The 15,493-nt window shown below is 38.0% G+C and overlaps 1 protein-coding gene across 8 annotated transcripts in view; it reads left to right on the top strand.

Moving 5' to 3' along the window:
- Positions 1-14,869, top strand: part of mta2 (metastasis associated 1 family, member 2) — a 36,616-nt gene extending 21,747 nt beyond the window's left edge. The window contains exons 6-19 of one of the 8 annotated variants that reach the window (XR_015494594.2): positions 1,113-1,230; positions 3,091-3,193; positions 3,294-3,393; positions 3,485-3,673; positions 3,749-3,823; positions 3,946-4,004; positions 7,131-7,231; positions 7,339-7,478; positions 7,563-7,791; positions 7,883-7,972; positions 8,781-8,899; positions 8,987-9,143; positions 12,665-13,429; positions 13,582-14,869. Coding sequence is in view for 3 of the 8 variants with exons in the window: in XM_087258851.2 (XP_087114977.1) it covers positions 1,113-1,230; positions 3,091-3,193; positions 3,294-3,393; positions 3,485-3,673; positions 3,749-3,823; positions 3,946-4,004; positions 7,131-7,231; positions 7,339-7,478; positions 7,563-7,791; positions 7,883-7,972; positions 8,781-8,899; positions 8,987-9,129; positions 12,665-12,818 (1,620 nt within the window). In the remaining 5 variants the exon portion in view is untranslated. 8 annotated transcript variants of the gene reach the window in all.
- Positions 14,870-15,493: the final 624 nt, after the last annotated feature.

Here is a 15,493-nt window from a genome sequence, read left to right on the forward strand (position 1 = left end):
GTTTTCCTCTGTCCAAGTAAAGCTTCTCAATTGGGCTGAAAATCATCTAATCAACAATCCATCTCAAGAAAACCTTTTTTTATGAGAATGTTTTTTATTGCAAAGAGATAAAATTTACAATAGCTGTTCAACGACAGCAATGTCTATAAATTAAATTCCCCTAATCAAGGAAAGAAAACCAAAAACAATTGCACAATTCCTCATGATAATAGCAGAGCAACATATCACTTTACTTTATGCATTATATTCAGAGGTAGCCAAAAAACGCATTCAACCGGATTGCTCTAATAGTGGGACCATACTGTACATGTGGTTAAATTTTCAATGGTCGCTAAACATCGCCTGCTCTTTGCCTACTGAACTCATTCATAACCCAGCAGCTAATGATTTAAACTTTGTTGCTGATAATCTATTGTATTAAAGGCGAAAATATTTCATAAAGTAGAATGATCTCTCTCCAGTCCTGATGTTTAATCATTTTCTTTTCTTTTTTTAATAATTATAATACAAAATAAGGCCATTTATTTAAAATGAGATTTTTTTGAAATATGCCTGCTTTAAGTCTGAAAAATGAACTGACACAGTTTCAACTTCAATTTACTAGAACTTCTATGTTAAGCTGCTTTGACACTATCTACATTGTAAAAGCGCTATAGAATTAAAGATGACATTATACTCAATCAATTTGGACCAGAAGCCAACAAATGTTTATTTTTGATCATTTATTTAATTGTCTCCATAATAAAAACATTTTTAACAATGTTAAACTTGTGATTAAAAATATTATGTTGGATAAAAAGTGTGTACAACTAGAGTTTTCTTGTTTTGTCTTGTTAAATTATGTCGCTAAGAAAAATACAATTTTTTTTTTTTTTTTGTGGCAACTGACCGGGCCACTAAAAATAATCATTAGTGTTTAGCCCTGTTTAAGTTTAAAATTTCATTCAAAATGGTTTTAAAAGGGTCTTCTTGATTAAACCTGCAGAAACCCTGATATTGAAAATATTTTACTTTTGAATTTTTGTAAGACAACTTAACACCTTTTATTTGTTCAAAATGACTAAACGTTCATCACATGGTTCTGTTTCTAACATGTGTTTTTTGTTCTGCAGGACTGTTTCTTCTACTCTCTGGTGTTTGACCCAGTGCAGAAAACACTGCTGGCTGACCAGGGGGAGATCAGAGTCGGATCTAAATACCAGGCAGAGATTCCAGACAAACTGGCTGAAGGTCAGAAGATTTTCATTGTCCCTGTCCACTGGCATTATTAAAACAATCCTTTTTGATGCGGAAAACTTCATATATTTTAATGCTTTATTGGGGGAAGAACCACATGTGGTCAACTTCATTAGCCATGTTTTCATCCTCCTGTTTTTATGTGTGTTTTAGCATATTGCATTAAAATGCTTTATGGAAGCTCCAAGATCCACATACATTTTGAAAATGTACATTAAAAATGATCTAAACTTTTTATCTTATAAGAAAAATGTGCTTAATCTATGATGGTTACACATTTACAGAACACATTACAGCATGTGCGTCAAAAAATGTATGGGATTTGGTTTTAACTATTCATGTGATGATGACAAACATAGACATGATGGAATGACATTAATTGACAAACACCTGAAATGCTGTTTTGGTCATTCTGAAATGCCTTAACCAAAGTCCATCATCAGCGTGTCTGCACGGTTTTAAAGTCTTAAATTAAAAAACAAAAACAAAATTTAGCCTTAAAGTCTTAAATTCAAATAAATATTGACTTGTAGGTCTTAACATTTTTAACAGGTTTTAATTTGACTTTGTTTATATAAAGCTACTCAATCGATTCAACACACATCCAATCACCCACAATGCATCGCGATTGAACTTTTAGCAAAGCTATATTTTAACTAATATTGTATGTATACAACTAGCAACTGCTTGTTTAGACACATTATTTAAAGTATGCTAAAAAATAACTAGTTAGAAAAAGTATTTTGATGGCGCAAGTACATTTTTTTTTCTGTTTGGCCATTGAAAGAAATCCTAAGCGTTTAGCCTGTAGGTCTGAAAAAGGTCTAATAGGTCTTAAATTTGACTTTGTGAAACCTGCAGAAACCCTGATCATCAAAGATGTTCAATATTATTATTTCCGACAACTGTATTGAACGTCTGTACTGCCATTGAGCGGTCTCACATACTCTAAAAACAAACACACGCTCATTGCATTTCGTCTTCTGAAGGGCTAATAATTTATGATATAAGAAAAAGGCCCACAGTTTTTACTTTTAAATAAAAGACACTAGTTTATCAGGAAGTTCGATTTTTCTTTGACTCTATTTTCTTTCTTTTTTTTCTTTCTTTTTTTTTTGCTTTATTTTCAAATGTTTTATGCAACGTTTAAAATTGTGCATATATTTAATTAGCAATTTGGATGGACACAGCTAATGAGATTTAAATATGTATACATTAAACGTCTTGCACTAACCCTCAGTAACACTCATTTTCCAATGAGTTTTTTTTTTTATATATAAGATTTTCAATTAATAAAGAATTAAAGAACTACCACTAATGGTGATATACAGTAATCAGGAACTCGATGCTGAATCTATTGTAATTCCAATTTATAGCTGATATTGTCAGTACACAGAAAAAGGTGCATGATAGACATTTATTCATTCATTTTCAGCTTAGCCCATTTGTTTATCAGGAGCCACCACAGCAGAATGAACCGTCAACTTATCCAGCATATGTTTTTCACAGCGGATACCCTTCCACTTTCCCTGGGAAACACCCATACACTCTCACATTCACACACATACACTTCTGCCAGTTTAGTTTATTCAATTCACCTATAGGCTATAGCGCATGTCTTTGGACTGTGGGGGAAACTTGAGCACCTGGAGGAAACCCACTCGAACACAGGGAGAACATGCAAACTCCATATAGAAAGGCCAACTGGCCTAGCTGGGGCTTGAACCAACCACCTACTTGCTGTGATGTGATAGTGCTTAGCACTGAGCCACTATGCCGTCCTATATGATAGACAGTGAAGGCTAATAGCAAAACCGGAAAAAAGTTGTAAATGCAATATTTTCCCTCTCTTAGTTGAAGCAGACAGTCGCGTTCAGGAGAAGCTTGAGACAAAGGTCTGGGATCCAAACAACCAGCTGAAGGATCCACAGATAGACCAATTCCTGGTAGTGGCACGGTGAGTATTTCTCCGTTCTTTTAGCCATTTGTGCTTCATTAAAAAGCCACTGTTCTGTAGAATGATGTTAATTCTAGTCATCATTTCATTTCTATTTTAGGGCTGTTGGAACATTTGCACGTGCACTAGACTGCAGCAGTTCAATCCGCCAGCCTAGTCTGCACATGAGCGCAGCGGCAGCATCTAGAGACATCACACTGGTGAGAGAATCAATCATTGCACGATCCTCACTTATTCACTGCAACCACTATCATGCACATCTGACATTCTCTGTGTCCTGTCTGCTTCTAGTTCCATGCTATGGACACTCTCCAGAAGAACGGCTACGACCTCGCCAAGGCCATGTCGACGCTGGTGCCGCAGGGGGGCCCAGTGCTGTGCCGGGACGAGATGGAAGAGTGGAGCGCTTCTGAAGCCATGCTCTTCGAGGAGGCTCTGGAGAAATACGGCAAAGACTTCAATGACATTCGCCAAGACTTTGTGAGTTTAAAAAGCCATATTTAATCATTTCGTCATTTTAGACTGTTTTAATGAAACTCTGCTCTCGTCCTGCAGTTACCCTGGAAGTCGTTAGCTAGTGTGGTCCAGTTCTACTACATGTGGAAGACTACTGATCGTTATATTCAGCAGGTAAGAACATTTGAGTGTTCTTTTTTTTTCTTTGAAGGATAAGAGGGATTTTGAAGGTTTCTTCTGTATGCGTGTGAATGTTTTCTGAACATGTTTTTCAAGTTATTGTTTTTTCCCTCCAGAAAAGACTAAAGGCAGCAGAGGCGGACAGCAAGCTGAAGCAGGTGTACATCCCCACCTAGTGAGTGTTTAGTGTCACTGCACTTTTAAGACTGTTTCTAAATACGTGGCAAATCGAAGTAAATATGTAATTATAAACTATAAGTGGCATTTCTCAAAGATATGGCAAACAATTATTCATTTTAAATTAACAAAGACACAAATCTCATGTAATTAAAGGATGAATATATTAAAAATAAATAGACTACCTAAATGTTAATTTTTACTAAGATTTTATTTTGGTAAAGAATGTCTTTTAAACTTTTTTTTTGGTTTATTGTTTACCAAGGTTGCATGTATTGACCTGAATATTTAAAAAACTGTTGTAATGAATATTATTGTATGTTATCTAATTAGGGGTGTGAACCTACACTGGTCTCACGGCTCAGTTTGGTTACGATTATTATGCCATCGATTTGGTTCAATTTGATATCTCGGTGCATTGATGCTTTCCATACATAATTAGATTTTTTTCTTTATAACACAAGAATTTAAAAAAATTAAAATCTATAAATATAATTATTTATATATTATTTGTAATACAATTATGTCCTTTAATACAAGCAGTAAACTATTTGAGCTGTACCCTTAATTTGACTTGCTCAAGAAAACACTCTTTTTGAATGTATCAAACAAAACTCTAGTATTTGCAAAGAAGACAGCATGAGCATTTATAACAAATAAAGCTGATGTAAATATTATCCCGCTTGCTTTTTGAGCGCTTCCAAGTGATGTCTTACACCCCTATGATTGGTCATTGTCTTTACCCGCTCAACAGAAAGGGCTGCGATTGGCTTTAGAAATGAAAGCGCTGTTCACCGGTGAGTGATGCGGGAAGAACAGCCACGGTTGCAGTCTATAAGCACATAATACGCGATTATTACAAGTAATTCCTAACAGACAGTGGAGAAAACTTGCACCTCAGGCACGCTTGTGTCTGGATCCACAAATATCGCTTTAACAGCCAATAGGAGAGGAAAAATTACCTCACAAACACACCAGCGGGTCAACTGTCCAAAGTGAGAGAGAGAGGGGGGGGATGGAGTTTTACAGCATTTCTCTCTAGTAGTCAAATAGCGCCTCGTGTGCTGTGCCTTCTTCAGTTTCAATGAAAGACTTTCCAGCAAACTTACAAGCAGTTAAACTGTGCATAATTATCTACCTTTTAAGTAGTAGTAGTTGTGCAAGTAGGAGATAAATGACGTTAGTACGTAATAACCGGTTATGATCGATTACTGAACCATTATAGAATTGTCCCCATCTGCATCGCATAATACATAATAACAAAACATCTTCACGCACTTGCAGTGTTTCCAACTGCTTAGAAACTCTGAATAAACTAAATAAAAAGAATAAAATAAATAATCCTGCCCTAACTATTTTTCACTTAAATGACAATTTTAGATTACAAAACGAAAACACAGACTTCATCCTTTTTAACTGGCATAAGTTTTGTTTTTTTTTTCCCCCAATCATATTTTTTTCTTCCCTCAAATAAAAATAGCAGAGTCAAATCGATCCCTCAATAGAAAATATGCATTTAATTAATGCTCCGCTATAATTTCTATATCGCAAACCTCTGTCAACATTTTTTATAGAAGTCATTGGTTTAAAGATTGTCTTGAGCATCTGATTTTAACTTTGAGCTTCTGTGCTTTCATTTGCTCTGTCTCTCTCGCAGTTTGATAGCACTCTTTGCGAGACAAACAACAAGGTGCATAGATTGACTTTTTTTTTTTTTTTTTTTTAAATTAAAGGCTACATATAGTATACATTTATAATTACATAGTTTGCATTCATTTGTATATACATTTTATATTTTACATAGCTATTAATATGCAAAAATCAAATAGCCTAAATCATTGGATTTGTTTAAGGGTGCTTTCACACCTGTGAATCGATTCAGTTGTTCCGAAACAGAGATTAAAATTGTTACATTGTTGCTCTTTGCTCTTGGAGCGGTTCGCTTTCACATTGCAAAGTTTCTAATCGGACCAAAAGAGCTAAAACAAGTCACGTGCGAGTAAACTCTCCTCACATTGGTCAGAGTGTCAGGGTTTATTTTGCAGCGTCCCGCTCAGCTGTCAGGAGAGGTGGTGGTTTGGTGGTGATTGACAGGGTGCGCGCGTGTGACGTGTCTGAGGAGAGATGCGGTGGGGAGGGGTGAGAAGGGTGCGCGACGATGCCTATTTGAGGACTGGGAGAGAGACGCGAGATTACCGGGAGATCATCACTCGTTTGCGGGCATCCGGAGACTCGCGAAACTTCCCGCCCTACTCATAATTCTCTCTTCATATAGCCGTAAGCCTATTACATATCCATAAAACACTGTGATATAAGCGCGCTCGGATCGGATCGCTTTCTCACTGCAATCGAACCGCTCCAGGGTTCGTTTCAATCGAGCCGAGACCACCTCACTCAAGCGATCTCGGAGCGATTACTTTGGCGCGGAACAGAGCGCGATTGCCCTGTTCACATATGCCAATCGAACCGCGCTAACTGGGCAAACGAGATACGTTCCGAAACAAAAGTGTAGGTGTGAAAGCACCCTAATTCGTAGATTAAGTTATGTTGGCTATTTTTTTAATGGATCTTTTATAAGAACTGTAAATAATTTTTCCAATGAAAAAAAATGTTGGTTTGTGGGTTGCTCCGACTTGTGGCCAACAGTGGACATTTCAGAAAGTTTGCGGCTTCTTTCTCTACTTTTGCTAAGACACTGAGGTGTTTATAATGCAGATCCTGGAAAAGGGTTATCAGCACTGGTTTGGCATCAACTTGTCTGTTTCAAACTGTGACCATCAATGTCTTTATTTTCACTCCTTTCATTTTGCTTATTTAGCACAATACGTCTATAGTTGCACTTGTTACCGCCCGGCGGGTTAACAAATACATGTTGTACATTTATGCAGCAAAACTTAAAAAATACTAATTAAAAAAAAAGAATATTTTAAACCATTTAACTGATACATTAATTGATAAAATATGCATTCCTTCGGTTAACAGTTAATCAATTAATGCAAACACCCCTACTTTGTGTATTTTATACTTGCAATTAACTTTCGGCTGTGAGGTCTCTTGAAAATCTCAAATGGTTTGTACATGTCTATCTTCTGTTTACCAATCAAAATGTTCATCCCTCCTTCAGCACCAAACCCAACCCCAACCAGATCACAGCACCTGGAAATAAACCTGGCATGAACGGTGCCACCGGCTACCAGAAAGGCCTCAGTTGTGAAAGCTGCCACAGTGAGTCAACTCGCCACTGCAAACATCCACAAACAGTATTTAGATACAAGCTGAGTAATTCCCATGCACTATACTGTATGTGTTATCATGGCCTGTTGTTCTTGCAGCTGCCCAGTCTCAGCAGTGGTATGCATGGGGTCCTCCTAACATGCAGTGTCGACTATGTTCGTCCTGTTGGATTTACTGGAAGAAATACGGTGGTCTGAAGACTCCAACTCAACTAGAGGGCGCCACAAGAGCCAGCTCAGTATGTCAACACCTACGTCTTTTAAAAATATATACAGCCAGAAAATGAGTATATAGCTAAATGAACATCATATCTGTCCAATAGGAAGCAGCTCCGCGTGGTCACATGACCCGTCAGGAGGTGCAGGGAATGTCCCCGTTTACCAGCAGTGCGGGACGAGCTAAACTTCTGGCCAAAAACAGGCAGACCTTTATCCTGCAGACCACCAAACTCACTCGAATTGCCCGTCGTGTGTGCCAGGACATCCTGCAGTCTCGTCGAGCAGCCCGTCGCCCGTACGCTTCCATTAACGCCAATGCTGTCAAAGCTGAGTGTGAGTCTTTTTATGCAATATATAAATAAAAAAATGCTGTTTTATACAGTTGAATGAAGATGTGTCTGACTGCCTCTTTCTTTTCTTTTAGGTATGATAAGACTTCCCAAAGCAGCAAAGAGTGGTGTGAAAAACCGGCCTATTCCTCGACCATCCCTCATCAATATAGTTAAAGATTTGGGTATGGCTTCAGCATTATTTCATAATAGAGACATGCTTACATCTTATCAAATTAGCTGACTTTTAAAGCCTAAAGTGTACAGTCAGTTTTTATGTATATGCAAGTGTCTACACACAATGTGCATTGGCAGCAGGTATGCATATACTTTGTCTACTTGGTCTCAACACTGAAGCAGACCACTCGCTTGACATTTTGAAATAGATGAGATGAATCAAAACAAGAAGAATTATTACAGATCTTATTTAAAGGCTGTGTCCAAAAGCTCTAAAATGCTGCCTTTGGATACAGCATTCAAAGGTGTGAAGGTATTAAGGGCGTACTCAAACTATGTACAGTTGCCTTGAACTGGGCCAAAGCACGCTTATCGCCATTCCCATCTCCCCTGGCGGCCCGCACTCGCCTTACATTCGAGCCCTGGCACGCTTACGTCATCGCTGATGCGCTGTTCAGTAGAGAAGCGCTCTCGCTCAGCACAGTGGAGATTTCTTACTGTTCAATGACACTTGTCCTAAAAAAAAACTAACCAATATTCATTTTTAGTATAATCTGAGGGATTGTTTTTGTTTGTCAAGCCACTTCTTTTGATTAAATTAACACTGATGCGAATGTAGTGAGTTGCAACTGTAAATGTAAACACACACCTAAATAACTGCAAAGTATACTCTTGGCTTCGTGGTGGGGAAAAAACTACTCAAAAGTGAATAAGTATGGCTCAAGACTGATCATTTGACTCTTATTTATTATTTTACACAATTTTATTCAGAGTATTCAGAGTAATATGTACTCGTTTTATTTATTACTTTTTTAGCCATTCAAGCTCCTTTGAAACTCAAAGCCCCTCGAGGTGCTCCAACCCCGATCAACCGTAACCAGGTTAACCAGCCTCGCAGCGCATCTGCCCTGCTGGGCAAAAGGCCCTTCGACAATGTGAGTATCCCTTACTAATGTACATTAGCCTTTCCCAGAGGTAGAAAAAGTAGCGTACATTGATCTAAGCACCCTCATTGGCCACAGGCTGGAGGTCATTTGCTCTCCACCAACGGAAGACCGTTTGCAATGGGAATGAGAGCAGCCAACCAGTCCGTCATCAAGAGGCAGAAAGTCAGTCAAGGCGATGCTCCCAATCCTGTGGTGTTTGTGGCTACGAAAGACACCAGGTATGCGTTTCAGGGTGTGTTCACATTTGATTACTTTCATTCAGTTTATGTATTCTGATGCTGTTATGGGACGTTCACACAAAATGCGTTTTTCCTTTGCAACGTGCTACTTTCCTATTGTTTTCCAATGTAAACACACGCTTGACGGACATGCTTGAACGTTACGTTTGTGTCTTGCCTTATTTGACAGCGTTTTTTAGAACTTTCACATGCAGTGCAGCTCATTTCTGTGAGCTTCAAATGCAGTGGACTATTTAGAAGAGCTCGGAGGTGGGGCAACCATTGCAAGCTTTTGTTTATAATTGAAAATTGGCATGGCAACTGCTTTATTTACTGTTACATCATGGCAGAGAAAGCACTTATTGTGGCTTTGTCCAGAATATCCTAAGTTATAGGATGTATCTTCAAGTGCATATCATAATTTATCGTTTTTTTTTATTTCTAATGGGTCCATTTTTGTCGTTATTACATCACGTTCATATAATCACGTCACTAACCTCACACTATGCTACTCTTTATAAAACCCATTCCTGAGCACTGCATCAAGCGTTTTTTAGAAACAAAGACGCATTCGGTGTGAATGAGCCCTGAAATATTAATGCAACATGGACTTAACAAATCTATACTAATAGGTCACAAGATATGACCCTAAAAAAGAGAGAATGCTTAAGCATTCCTGTTTTGTGTGTATTGTTGTATGATTGTATAATTAATTTCTGGATTTATTAGGTATGGCTTTAAGTGAAATGATTATATATAACTTTGGTCACATTTTACAATAAGGTTTCATTAGTTAAAGTCAGTTATTGTGTTCTGACATGAACTAAGGATGAACAAAACTTTTACAGAATTTATTGCTTGTGAATTATTACAGTCCAAATTCCTGCTTGTTAACAGTAGTTAATGCACTGTGAGTTAGCATGAGCTATTAAAAAATGAGCTTATTTTTTAATAATTAGCATTACTCATTCATTCATTTTAGTCATTTAGGCTTAGTCATTTTATTAATCAGAAGTCGCCACAGTGGAATGAACCACCAACTTATCCAGCATATGTTTTACGCAGCGGATGCTCTTCCAGCTGCAACCCATAACTGGAAAAACACCCATACATTCTCATTCACACACATACACTACGACTATTTAGCTTAACCAATTCACCTGTACCACATGTCGTTGGGGAAACTTGAACATCCGGAGGAAACCCATGCGAACATGCAAACTCCAAACAGAAATGCCAACTGACCCAGCCGAGGCTCAAACCAGCGACCTTCTTGCTGCGAGGCAACAGCACAACCAGCTGCGCTTCCTAACTAACAAAAACAAAAATGAATAAATGCTGTAATTAAAGTATTGTTCATTGTGAGTTCATCTTAGTAAATGAACTAATACAACCGTAATGTCAAGCGTGACCATTGATGTAATATTTACAATTTAAAAATATTAATATTTGTTTCAATCCATAAAGGTATTTTCTGCAGAATAAATTAATTAAAGGATTGAATTAAAGGTGCAGTAGGTGATCTGCCTAAATTTTAACCGATTAGCACAATATCTTTCAACTACAATTCTTACAGTTCGTCTAAAGCCATGCCTCCTGAAATTGCGAACACATTAAGGATGACAGAGATTCACTAGATTTTGTCATTCACCTGTTAGAAAACTTTATTGTGCTTTTATAAAACTACAGTTCTGAATGAAAAATGTATCTAGCACATATTCAGTTGTGTAGTTAGCAAGCAAAACTTGTCATCACTCTCTCACATCAGTCTCACTCTCTTACACGATTTGTCCTAAAGCGACTACTGTATGCTTAGTAATTAACCGGCAGGCTGCAGGAAATACACCCATTACTATGCCACACTTACATGCAGTTTCAGACCGAATATTCAAAGCAGCGTGCTAAACAATGTAGGAAAATAAAAACCACCTTCATATATAGTGAATATAAAACCACCTGCAGCTCAGTAAAGCAGGCTAGGTGGAATAGTTTTATTTACTTGTTTTGTTTTTAAACTAATTGTTGCTGTTAAAGGTCCTTTATGAAACTGAAAACAGTCACATCAATCTTTCGCCAGAAGATTTCAGTGGCTGAACAACACTTCTGTGCATGTAGCCCATTCATAAAACAACAAAGTCTACATAAGTTTTGTGTGAATAAAATAGTTTTTAAACAAACATTACCTGTCTAAAAGAAATACTTCAGCCATGGTGTCATCCTGCGTGAACGCACATCGGTGGATCTGTGTGAACGGGTGCGCAGTTGTTCAAATCTACATTTGTTGAGAGAAAGTTTGAGCTACTTATCAGAATTATGGGAGTTATCGGCCAAACAATATTTAATTGGACAAATTTTTTAGTCTTATGCCTTAACCAGAATATAAAAATACATATAAATACATTCAGATCGTCTACTTTAAGTGAAGTTTATTTATAATTTAAGTTCAAGAGGATCATGTGCTTATGATTGCCTGCGGCTGGTCCCGCATTATCCAATTTATGATTCACTAACAGGATGATTCCTAAGCCTCTATAAATACCCATAGTTCCATAAAACAGCCATCTTCGTTTTGAAGAACACCCCCTTCCATCTACTCCGCCTCCTTTCCTAGATGGGTGGCACGGTGGCCCAGTGGTTAGCACTGTTGCCTCACAGCAAGAACATAACTGGTTCTAGTCCTTACCAAGTCAGCCGACATTTCTGTGCAGAGTTTACGCGTTCTCCCTGTGCTCACGTGGGTTTCCCCCGGTTTCCTTCCACTGTCCAAAAACTTAAGTTAAGTGACTAATCCAAATCAGCACCATGGACATACTCCTAGTAAGTGATTGCTCTTAAGAGATAATTACTATCTGTTAACAAGCTACTACAGCAGGTTAGTTCTCAAGATCTACCTGAGCTCAAACTCCCCTCTTGCCTTGCAAACGGGAGGTATCCCTGGGCTTGAGGATCTTATGAGCTCAGGGCTCTCTCACAGGGATTGCAAGCCAAACGCGCTTTATTATCAATCATCAGCTAAGTGTGAGCTCAACTTACTGAAATCATTTCTATTGGAATGTGAAGAGACTTTCAACCAGCACAACAACAAAAAATGTTTCTGAAGACAATTACCTACTGCACCTTAATGTAAACATGCATGAAAAGATGGCCTCTTTTTAGTTCTCTTACACGAACAAAATAAAACAAATTACCAAAACATTTTATCTTCAATTTGAAAGAATTGTCATCGGTGAATATTAAAAAAAGAAGAAAAAACAAGAGTAAACATATTGGTCAAAGTATTTATGTGTTAATGTATTTTAGTTGCTTTGATAAGTGTAATGAATTCCTGGTGCTGAAAGACTTTCTTTTGTATTCTTTAGATTCAAAGTGTGAATGCTAGGTGTGAACCAGGATTAAATTCTTACTTTTTTTTTTTTTTTTGTTCTTGGTCTGACCAAAAGAACGTAACTACAAGTGTTAACATATCTTCAAAAACACATCTTATCTACGTGTTTGATCATCCACGAGACTAACTCCAGACTTCATGGTTTTGCAGAGCCCTAAGAAAACACCTCACTCAGGCCGAGATGAGGCGGGCGGCCAGAAAACCACATCTCCCAGTCAAAATCAAACTTCCCCTGCCACCCCGGCCACTTCCCGTACCCATCATACCCTCCAGCATCAGCGAACCCATCGTGTTGGAGGACTGAGCGATGCTCCAGTAGACCACATCCGTTGCCAGAGCATGTTTAAAACCTGCCATCATCAGCTGATCTCCCCTCCGGACCCTCATACTCTTACACCAGCATAAACCAGACTCCATCGCCTTTTTACTCCCAGTGTTAGCATTCAAGGGTTCGTTCCCTGCTGTGTGTGCGTGTGTGAGTGTGTGTGTGTCCCTTTCTTTTCTTTTTTTTAAATCGCAAATCATTTTTAACTGTGTACGCAAATCATGTTCATTCTAAGATGGTGTAAAAGCACACTTTATTTTCTTTTCCTCCAGTTCTGTCGTCATTTGTATAAATATTAACAGGATTTTTCAAGAGTTTGATTCATGTGTGTGCGTGTGTTCGTATGGAAAGTGGGATTTAAATGTGCCAGGGGGAGAACGTGGTCTTTTTACTGTCATTTTTTAGGTTGCTTGTGTTAAAGATCACCCTTTTCATGCTATTTAGGCTAATAAATAATCGCTGCTCCTTTTACTCAGCAATTACTTGTTGGTTCTAGACCAGGGGTGTCCAAATTTGGTCCTCGAGGGCTGGTGTCCTGCAGATTTCAGCTCCAACTTGCTTCAACACATTTGTAAGGATGTTTTTAGAAAGCCTCAAACTCAATTCCTGGAGGGCCGCAGCTCTGCACAGTTTGGCTCCAACCCTAATCAATCAAAGCTGATCCAACTGATGAAGGTGTTCATGACTCTTTTGAACTTCTCCATTATTTGGATCAGCTGTGTTTGATGGGGCAAAGCTGCAGAGCTGCGGCTCTTCAGGACTTGAGATTGATACCTATGGCCTAGTAAGAGCTTGATTAGCTGGCCCAGGTGTGTCTGATTGTGGTTGGAACTAAACTTTGCAGGACACCAGCCCTCCAGGACAGAGTTTGGACACTCCTGTTGTAGTCTTTCAGGCCCAGGTGAATTGAAGGAAGATGGCATCTCGGGAAAGGAATTGCTCGCTACACACAACAGATCTGCAGTAATGTTTAGGGCAGTTTTTCAGACACAATGTTTGTTGTTTGTTTTTTTGGCGATCACAAGCAGTGTAGCAACTCCCGTCAGTGATATTTGAAGGTCTTGTAGGATTCTAGCTAAAAGCCGTCTTAGTGGGATGATTTTGGAAGGCTTCTGCTTTTAAGGTGTTCATGAATGTAGGTTTGAGGTGGTTCTCCTGTAGGAGGTTGGATGTGGCCATCGATTTTTCAATTGGGCCTTTGTTTTCTCCATAAGTGACGTCATGAACAAAGCCATAAAAGTTTGTTTTCCACTTCTGCTTTTTTTTTCTTCTCCAACATCTTGACGCACTCGCATTAGTCTTCTAGAGGTCTTGTGGGCTACTGGGAAGCTTATTAGCAATTGTAGATAATGAGAGGGAAAACACTTGAGTAATAACTCCACTATAGGCTGATATTGATGTATGATTTCCCCGTAAACTGGATCCAGTGAGAAATGGACAAATAGTTTTTGAATTTTCCTAGTCATGGCTGAACTATAGGCTGATACTGATCTGTATTTCTGCCTTATATCTCAGCCTCTCTTTCTTTATTTCTCCTCTCTTTCCTTATGCTGAACGGTTGGGCTTTTTTGACTGATTTTTTTTTTTTTCCTGGCTTGTTGAGATTAGTCAACACAAAATGTCATTGTAAATCGTTTCCCCCGATTTGGGGTTTTGTAATGTTTCTTAAACAAATGGAGCGTGCACTGCACACTAAAGACACAAATAAATGTTAACTTGTCCCCTTTTAAGTGTCACCGGTTTTTTATGAAGGGGGTTTGAGAGACCCCACCATGTTTTGGCATAGCTTGAAATAAAAAAAATAAATAAATGCAAAACCTGGGTTAACATTGATCTCCATTAAGAGTTGGGGGGGAGGGAGGACTGGTGGATTTTCGGGTTTGATTCAGGGGTGTGAAGGATTTCAGTTTTGTATATCGATGAGAGATTTCAACTCACAACTCAGTTTTTTTTTAATATTCCAGTGTCTGTGTATCCTTTAATGTATCTTGTGATAAGAAAATAAAGATTTTTTTTGTTTGTGGTCATAAGCTGAAGATTTTTCATTATTCTTTAAAAACAATTGTATTATTGTAAGAAGGGAGATGCTGATTTTATGGATTTAGTATGTGTATGTTTGGCATAAAATCATTCTTGTGACAACTGAAAATGTGTTGAATTAAATTTATTAAGTCTTAAAGGGATAGTTCACCCAAAAAAGGAGAGGAAAGTAATTTTTTTAAATGAACTGTCCCTTTAAGACAATACTCCATCCCATACTGTCTATGGACGTGCGTATGTTGTTTGTTTAACATAATTCATTCCTTCATTTTCTTTTCGGCTTAGTCTCTTTATTAATCAGGGGTCACCACAGCGGAATGAACCGCCAACTTATCCAGCATATGTTTTATGTTCTCCTGTTTTTAGATTGGATTAGATTCGGCTTTATTGTCATTACACATGTACAATTACAAGGTAACGAAATGCTGTTTAGGTCAACATAGTCAGTATTGTCTTAAAGGAATAGCTCATCAGTTTATTTACCCATAAGTGGCTCCAAACTAAACCTCTGTGAAACAAAATAATATAAACTAATAACTTTGGAAAAATAATACAGTGAAAGTCAATGTTTCCAACATTCTTCAAAATATCTTCTTTGGTGTATACGTTATAAA

The sequence above is a fragment of the Danio rerio genome, chromosome 7, assembly GCF_052040795.2.
Source record: "Danio rerio strain M-AB ecotype USA chromosome 7, GRCz13ab, whole genome shotgun sequence".
Taxonomy (NCBI): Eukaryota; Metazoa; Chordata; class Actinopteri; order Cypriniformes; family Danionidae; genus Danio; species Danio rerio.